This window comes from Abramis brama (assembly GCF_963993115.1).
Source record: "Abramis brama genome assembly, chromosome: 18".
Taxonomy (NCBI): domain Eukaryota; kingdom Metazoa; phylum Chordata; class Actinopteri; order Cypriniformes; family Leuciscidae; genus Abramis; species Abramis brama.
In genome coordinates, this window is record NC_139980.1 from 26,458,219 (window position 1) to 26,468,226 (window position 10,008).

General features: G+C 34.2%; 1 protein-coding gene across 1 annotated transcript in view; it reads left to right on the forward strand.

Annotated features, from left to right (window-relative positions):
• aig1 (androgen-induced 1 (H. sapiens)) overlaps positions 1–10,008 on the forward strand; it is a 41,676-nt gene extending 31,668 nt beyond the window's left edge. Inside the window, exons 4-6 of the mRNA XM_084091238.1 lie at positions 3,420–3,535; positions 6,194–6,357; positions 9,196–10,008. Coding sequence (XP_083947364.1) covers positions 3,420–3,535; positions 6,194–6,357; positions 9,196–9,230 — 315 coding nt within the window. The 3' untranslated portion in view covers positions 9,231–10,008. The remainder of the gene's footprint in view (positions 1–3,419; positions 3,536–6,193; positions 6,358–9,195) is intronic.

The window sequence follows — 10,008 nt, forward strand, 5'->3', positions numbered from 1 at the left end:
TTAATATTATCAATCTTAATGACAAAGTAATCTTTATAATTTATATTAATAATAAAGAAATTAACAACTACAATAAACGTCTCATGTACCAACTTAATGTCTTTGTAGCCTGCAGTCAGACTAGCAGCCACTAAATGCACCGTGTCAAACCAGACTTACTGAGAGCAGACAGAACAAAATGAGTCATAGACTCATTCACACAGGACGTGTTGAGGAACAGAGTGCAGGGGTCTCACAACACGTTTGTAAAACCATCTTTATGCCTGCTTATACTGACAGGGCTTAAGCCTCATGTCTTCTGTTAGATGTGATTAATCGCAATTAATCGACTTGAAAGCACTAATATATAGATAAACTATATATATATTGCAATGTTATATATTGCCACAGTGGCTGGTGAGCAAAAAAGTTAATGTCAAGCCCTATATATATATATATATAGGCCTATATAATCTAAAGAAAACATATTGCAAAAAAAAAAAATCCTTAGGTGCAAAAGTTGCACAAGGATGCACACATAGACCGCAATACTTTACACACAGACCTCAATGACGATGATAGTCGTCAGACAGTTCGTTGGTTTAGGAGGAAGTGACTGAACAATCATTTTGAAAATCTTTTTTGACCGCTGATATGTTCCATACATAAAGTACTTTTTAACACTTACATACATTTATATGCTATTTGGGACATTTTGTCTTTAGTAAACAAACAAATTCAACTTGGATAAACTAGTCGAAGCAAGTAGCCTAAACTAGAAGACTTTTAAAAAATAGTGTCACTGAGAACAGATGTTAAGACTCAAAATGCATCACACTGCCTTGATTTTTTACAGTGAGGTGCTTATTATACTCTGTAAACATGAGCAACATTGATGAAGACACCAACTACAGTACATGCTGAAAACTGAGTCACAGTGAATCAGAGCTGATCAACCAACTTACAGTATATGAATTCTGATTGACAGTGACTGCTTTTCTAGAACATTACAGTATCTGTTTGGTTAGCAGTAATGTGACTCATAACTGGCAACTAGCTTATCATGGGTTCAGTCACAGGATGACACACACACACGCACACACACACAAAAAAAGCTGCTTTCTCACTGACTGTACATTTCACTCCCGACACTTGTCAAAGACAAGTTCAGACCTGCCGATCTGATGAGACGTCAACACGCTAAGGACTTAAAACACCCAGCATCCGAGTTTTAAGCTGGTTGGCGCATTCATATCTAGGGAAAGCCCAGTAAATGTGGTCTGCTTTTTATTTACCGTGGAAATATGATTATGCGTTGCAAAAGCGGGTTCAATAAGAGCTGTGGTGGCATGTTAAAAGCATATCAAAATATCAACATGTCATGTAATTTCGGTAAGGCTCATAAGTCTTTCTTTTGGATGGCGTTTCCAGAACAGACGTGTGGTCAAATGAGGCAAGATCTGCTGGGAGCGAGAGTTTTGACTGTCTTCATGTAAGAAGGTTGCCATCTGCTGACTAACAGTGGAAGTGAACATGCAATGGAAGGAGTCCCATGATAGATAACTAGGGATAGTTCACCAACATTTTTTAATTCTGTCATCATTTACTGTGACCCTTTAACCCTCTAGTTGTTCCAAACCTGTGATAGTTTCTTTCTTCTGGTGAACACAAAAGAAGATATTTTAAAGAATGTTGGTAATCAAAAAGTTGCCTTTGGCAATGGCAATTGTTAATGGCTACTATCACCTTTTTGATTACCAACATTCTTTAAAATATCTTCGTCAATGCCAATAAAGAACCTTTATTATTAAGATTGTAAACAATGATCAACACATACATTATTTTTCTTATTACCATATGTGATGTGCTCTATGTATATGTCGATCACTGTTTAGATGTAAATAAAAGCCTAAATTAAATCTGTTCATCATATAAAGTGATCATATCTCTTCACAAGACTAGGATTAAACCTCTAATGGATTCATTTTACAACGCCTTTATGACATGTTTGGAGCTTTTAAGTTTTGGTTAGCTGGACTTTCAATGGAGAGACAAAAAAAAAATCTTAATTTGTGTCTTATGGGTTTGGAACGACATGAGGGTGAGTAACTCCCCATAAAAAATTATGACAGACTTTAAATTTTTGCTTGAAAAACTATCCCTTTAAGTACACAATAAATGTCTGTTTTAAAATGATTAGCCTTTAATACTGACCTAACGTAAAATGTTATGTCATCATCTGAACTTTTAGAAATCAGTCTGCATATTGTCTCATGCACGATGCACATGGTGGCACTCTCATAAAAATGAAACAGATGTTCAGCTCAATAAATAAACTAACTTTATGTTACCATCCTTGACTTTAAATGTTTGTATTGGCTTGCATAATGGTAGTAATGGTTATAATGATGATAGCTCACCCATTCTCATCACTCACATGGTAAAGAAGCTCCCGCCCAGGCCTGGCTCGCCTAGCATTCCTCCATGTTTTCAGCTGCATGAAACCATGTCAGCTTGTTTGTCAAACACTCGGCGTCAGTCCACACCCAGCTTCCTTTTCACGTCTTGTATCTTGTTTGATGAGCAATTTGCTTGAAGTTGTGTAACCGTTCTATTCTTGGTCCACAGGTGATCGGATGGTTGGAATGGCGAGTTAGTCGAGATGGCTGAAAAGAATTGCTGTTTGACAGCTCTATTGCATAGATGGTCATATTATTCATGGACTCTTTTTTTTTTTTTTTTGCCACACACCACTTGCTAAGTTCTGCTATTCTGCTATGTAAATGTCCTTATCAACAAGCGTTTCTGATCTAGGCTTTTGTGAAGCAACATAAATAAATAGAATTACCCATTGTTTGTATTGTGTTTGATCAAGTTGTGATACAGACGCAGTGACTAACAGCGCTATTGATTCAGTAAATCTGACTAAAATCAGATGATTTAAGCAGATTATAGCAACACTTTGTGATTTCGGTTTCATTCTGTGCAGATTCATTAGCATTTGGATGTAAAGGTGACCCCCATTCCACTTGTAAATTACATTTCAACAATTGAGTTTGTAATGATTATCATTGGCCCTCTCGCAATAACCATTTTATAAGTCGTTGGCGTTATCAAAGGAACTACTCAATGGAGTATCCCAGAAATGATTTATTTTCTGTATAGAGCTGCAGTTTGATTGCAGGTGGTTCTTTCTTAAGAGCTTCAAACTTATGTCATATTTATAAGCTAATCAATAGGATATCAGAGTAACAGAGAAAAGACAGAGACTGCATATATAATAACTATCAATCTACAGTGAAATGGCATTTAGAAAGTGAACATTTAAAAACTTACCAGACAATTTGTCTTTGATAGAGCCAGCGTATTGAAATTTGACGAGATTCTGTGCTTTAGAATCATTTGTAAAGCTAACTGTGCTGTATTTATGTCCTTTTCAGCACACAACAGTTCTTCCTTTCATCATAATTGAGATGAGAACAACACACCATCGATATCCCAGCAGGTCCTGTGGACTCTTGGCAGTGTGCACGTTTGCTGTTGGATATGTTGTATGGTAAATCTCTCCTTCCAGCACAGTCATTTTTAATCTCACACTGGGTTAATTTACAAAGGACTCCCTGAAGGTACGATGATCGGGGGAAATTGACTTTGCATTGTTCTATAGTGTCAATCAAAATATAGATTCCATCTGGTCACCTGATCTTCATGACCTCCAAATCATTCCCTTACGTCTTTCTGCACAGTTAATTAATTTGCTCGAATTCTGGCACTTTCCATGAATAGGGTAAACTTTGGTCTCACATTACATTGTAAAAGCATTAGAGGCACAAATCCCATGTAAACTATCATTTAACATGAAATGAACCTAGCAAAGGGAGGTAGTTTTAAACGCATGAAATGTCTGTATCCCCACTTAAAATGGAGACGTGTCCCTGAAAAATGGCTTTTCCCTTTATAAAACATTAAAGTTTATCAATAACTACAAACCAACAGTTGGTTAACTAGCTTTAGGCTATATCTGCTACCCTGTTACACATTCTGGTGTTGTTTAAAAACAACAACAACAACAAAAAGTATAATAATAAGTATTGTTGAATGAATGAATAATTCAATGACAAATAATATATGACAAATATCAACAGGGACTTGTCGCCACCTACTGGTGTAACGATGAAATCAACGCAAGTCACTTTCAAAAAGTGATTTGTTCTATTTTGATCACTGGCATCAGTGCTTTGAAACTTTTAGCCAGTACTTCTATGACAATCTGATTATTTCCAGTATCTTATTGAAAACATATTAAATTTTAATAATTCAGTGCTTGCACAAGTTACTTCCTTCTTTTTTTTTTTACTTTTAACAAAAAAGTAATTTATTTATAGTATTGTTTGTCAACTTTGTTACAGACAAATCAGGCAATGTGTAGAAATCACATTGGTAACAGAGTTTGACAATTTTAAACTTTTTAGCCAAAAACTCCACTTGCTAGCATAAATGCTAAGAGCACATGTCACTAATGAAATCATGATTAAAACTTGATAAGTGATCAATTCTGTTTTCCTTTTAAAATTGGTAACAATGTTAACTTTTTAACAAAATAACTCTTCGTGTAAGAACTTTTTAGATGAAAATATTTTCTTAGATTTTTGGACACATTTTTAGAATATAAAAGTTATTTTTAAACAATTTAATGTTGTAGAATTAGGAAAATTACAATTTAGGGCTTTTATGAATAAAATAAATTAAATATTACCAAAAGAAATGTAAAGTAAATGATACATGATGGAAAAAATACACGGACTAATTCGATCAACAAGAAATCATGATTTTCAGCTATAAGACACTTTTTATAGAAAATATTATATTGTTATGGCATGTAACATCTTGTGATCCATGACAATGAGTAACAAACTATTAAAATCATTTAAAATATAACTATTTAAAAAAGCAGAAAAAAATAATGACTTTGGACACCAAATGTACCTGCAATTATAGAATCACCCATGTATTGTGAAAAACGCTATACAAATAAATGTGTATTTAATTGTTATTGTTGTTAATATTATTATTAATAATATGTTATAATATTAATATGATACTGTTTTAATAATAAATGTAAAAATGAATAAACAAGATGAATAATAGTAGTTATTTTATATTTTAATAAATATATTATCATCAATAATAATAAATATTAATAATTATGATTAATAAATATAAGGTTATGTTATATGTAATAAATAATAAATCATACATATTAATAATTATTATATGCACAGTATATAATATAATCATACTTTTTTGGCAAAAAATAAATAAATAACAAGATCACATAAATAAGGACTTTTACATTTAGACCCAATTAGTCTCAAATTGGCAACAGGGTTGGAAATAATGGTAAATCTCATAGAAAATAAAACACTTAATAAAACAGACCTCCTGAGGTTGACAAAAAAGAGTTGCGAGCCCTGTTTTGTACACAATTCATGGAAAGATACAACCCCAATTTCAGTGCCCCAGAAACCTTTGGAAAATAAACCGCCTAGGATTTATTTAGGCTTGCATATAACAGATTAATTAGCAATGTTAAGAAAGTGCTTGGAGCTAAACTAAACTAGTCTGATGGCACGTAGGAGGCGTCTGTCAAAATCACCTTCAGTACAAGATTATCAGCACACACCTCTATGTCTTATTTCCGTTCCCTAAATTAAGCTGATTAGGCATTGCTTTTTATTTAGTCAGGGAATAAGACTTGCCTGCAGTTGTTAAATCCATGGGCAGCTTTACATGAGGATTACCTTCCAAATACAGCTTTTATATACTCTATTTCACGAGTCTCAGAAAACAAGGCATTTGAAAAGTAGGTAGATGGGCCTTCTTTCATATTCATCAAATATTAAAGCTAAGGTTATGAGTGCAGGAGTAGATTAAACGGACACAATCCATTACATAAACGGACTGTCAGGCTGTAGATTACAGCCATGCGACTGCATTAAAATTGCTCTAGCAACAAAAAAAAGATTGAAGCAGCACTTCATCGTAACAAAAAGAGCAGTGTCTAGCATTCACAGACGTGAATGGTAGACGCATTGACGGTGTGGTGACTGCTTCTGCAGCCTTTCAAACGCTGGCTTTAGCAGACAGAAGGACAGACACATTAGACAGATCACGGGTGCAAAGGTAACAGATTTTCTCTGTCTCGCTCTCATAGGATGTGCTGGGTGCACAGCGTGACGGGGGTGTGGGTTTATCCTTTGCTGGAGCACATCGGGCCCATGGCCAGAATTTCCTTCTTCATCTGCCTCACGGCTCTGATCAATGTCTACTACGTCTTGGGAGAAATCCTGAACAACTACATCTGGGATTCCTCAAAGAGTAAGTTAAAGTGATAGTTCACCTAAAAATCATTTGTTCACCCTCATGTCAGTCCAAACCTGTATCTACTGTGGAACACGCGCACACACACACACAAATAAGTTGTCCTTATGATCAATGCTCTATATTTCAAGTCTTATGAAGCTATACAGTGGTTTTGTGTGAGGAACAGAATGCACTAATATTAAAATCTGGCTGATACTGATAAGCCAACATGTATTTTTATCTTATAGCTGATAATAATGCTTGTTTTCACCAAAGAAAAAAAAAAGGTACTTTTTATCTTAGTTCTAACTTTTTTTTTGTTTATATCTCGCAATTCAAACTTTTTTCTTAGAATTGTGAGATATAAACTTGCAATTGCAAGTTATAAAGTCCGAATTCCGTGATAAAAATTCGCAATGTCCTTTTTTTTTTCTTTTTTTTTTACCGTGGTGGAAACAAGCTTCCATGTTTATCACTCTAAAGTGTCTATAACTTTAAAGTAGTACTGCACTACGTGGATATATTTACATACTGTGATATAAGCCATATAGCAAAACTGGTCACACTTTAGTTTAGGGTCCAATTCCAACTTTGACGTTTGCCTCAATAAACTCCTAATTACTGCTTATTAATAGTTAGTAAGGTAAGTTTAGCTATTGGGTGGATTAAGGGATGTAAAATATGGTCATGCAGAATAAGGCATGTGCTTTATAAGTACTAAAAAAAACAGTCAATATCCTAGTAATATGCATGCTAAAAAAGCAACTAGTTAATAGTGAGAATTGGACCCTAAACTAAAGTGTTAGCGCATAATCTCTTATGAAAGATACTTTATACCGTTCCCACAATATATATTTTCATACCATAGAGGCTCAGCCTAACTGGAGAGGATTTTCAGTAAATAACAACTTAAATTACAGTCTTTTCCTCACAATAATGTATTGTGTGTTTGCAGAAGACTTCCATTCCAAACCTGTATGACTTTATATGACTTTCAAGAAAAAAAGCACAATAAAACACCATAGAAAAGCTATTTGGCTTGTGTGTTTTATATCGATTACAGATGATTTTCAGGACGGCCCCTTTAAGTGATTGTGCGTTTCTGATTTTGTGTTTTCCACCATTGACTGGCTACATGTGAGCTGAATGTTTATGATGTCTAGTTACAAATACTCTTGCCCCCCAACCCACGCCGGGATAACGGCTAGAGACATTATACACTTCCCCTCAGGTACATATACATCCCGCTTAGCTTCCTGATGCGCCCACGCACACTCCTCCACCTGTTAACGCTATAGACTGAGAGCAGTGCATCGTGGGTGTAGTGCACAGCAGATGGGAACAGAGCCCGTGAGCAGTCTGAGAGCAGCAGACGGCGAAGGCTTCTCTTCCTCCCACCTGTTTGACACTGACCTGCAAATCACCGAGGCAGCATACACACACACACACACACACACTCTCTCTCCTATGGAGCTGATCTTTGTCCCTTTGTCCTCAGTACAAGATCTCCCTCTTATGTCCACAGCAGCAATATCGTACTGTCCAACAGCCCCTCCAGATAAACTAACCACGAACACTTCCGTCACTAATGCTCTGTGCTGTTGTTCACTCTGACTCACGGTTTCAACAGCTTGTTGAAATGCACAATCGTTTGCCAAGAGATCACAGATCTTGAATATGTCACTGCAGTATGCAACAATTATGCTAAAATATTAAAGACAAACACTAAAGGAACCGTTGAAGAGAATACTAATATTTTGTGATGCATAATATATGGCATCGGCTACAGTTACTGCTTTTTAATGATCAGCATTATGCTGAAGAATGTGAGCACATACTGATAATGATTATTACGAATTGAAATTTAATCATTTAATTTGAGCATTTAATGGCAAATCTTTATAATAAGGTTATATGTGTTATAATTAGTTAATGCATAGGTGTCAGACTTCTACAACATTTATTAATCTTGGTTAATTTCTACATAAATTATACTAATACAGTTTTAACATGTCATGTCGAATAAATTAACATTAGCTAATGTATTATTTACTAACATGATTTAACAATGAACAATGGTATATTTATTTTAAAAAGATACACTACTGTACAAAAATATTATTACAATTTTAAATAATATTCTATTTTAATATATTTTAAACTGTAATTTATTCCTGTGATGGCAAAGCTGAATTTTCAGCATCATTACTCCAGTCTTCAGTCACATGATCTTTCAGAAATCATTCTAATATGATGATTTGGTGCTCAAAAAACATTTATTTTTATTATTAATGTTGAAAACAGTTGTGCTGCTTAAACTATGATACTTTTTTCAGGATACTTTGATAAATACAAAGTTCATTTATTTGAAATATACAGTTTTTATTGTCTTTACTGCACTGTAAAAAAGAAAAGTTGACTTAACTTAAAATTATAAGGCAACTTGCTGCACAGATTTTTTTGAGTTGACTCAACTAAAACATCTCTATAGTTGAGTTGACACAACTATAACATCTCCAGTTGAGTAGCCTAAACTCTGTTAGTTGAGTCAACTCAAAAAATCTGTGCAGCAAGTTGCCTTATAATTTTAAGTAAAGTCAACTTTTCTTTTTTTACAGTGTGTCACTTTTGATCAATTTAATGCATCATTGCTGAATAAAAGTATTAATAAAAAAACATGTATTGACCTTAAACTGTAGTGTACCTAATGCATTAACCAATTCTAACAAACTGAACCTTGTTGTTAAGTGTTACTAATAAAAATAATAATTAAAAAAACACATGATTTTAATGGTGGTTACATGCCTAATGATATCTATATAAAAAAATACTTTTTTTCTTTTCTTTTTCTAGGCACTCTGGAATCAGACAAGACCAAAACTGACTGAAGACCACTGGCTCGTTCTGTTCCAACCAATTTCTTTAATCTCATCCTCATTACTTAATTAAATAAAGCACAGACCTGTATTGGCTTGAACATTAAATTGAATAATTCATGCATTTAATTTATGGTATGAATGTTACCGTATTTCAGAATACCTCAAGCATTGTGTGAGCACTGAATGACGTGTACTATACACATGCTCTATTCGTGTGTTCAAAGCCAGTGTTACAAACAACCACATTACATGTATAACTCATGTCAGGTATTATTTATTTACCAAGGGATGATTTATGAGGGATTCTGTCATTATATGCCCCAGCAAAACAAATAAGCAACACCTTTATATCCACACTAGCATATGGCAAACGACAATGAGCACAAGATCATTTGATTCCGTGGGCTGTTTGTGGTCCTTCTGAAGCCATAGAAGTTTTGAGATTAAGCTGAGCAGATATTGCCGCATGAAATCCAAACATTGTCAGAAGAGAAACTTGCTTGTTGGAAAGGCCTTTCCATATTTGATAACATCTTACAATAAGGCCTCATTTGTTAACAGTATAGGTTAGATGAACAGTAAGCAATATATAATATATGATATATATATAACATTTATTAAGTCACCATGAATTCTTGTTTTTTTTTATGCTATATTGCAGTATTTATTAAAAAATATTTATTTGTGCACATCATTATTTTTGAAAATTCATTTTAAAATAACTTCCTCTCCCTCATGCAGTGACATCACTTCTCTAATGACGTGTTTTCTGGCACAAGAACCTGCC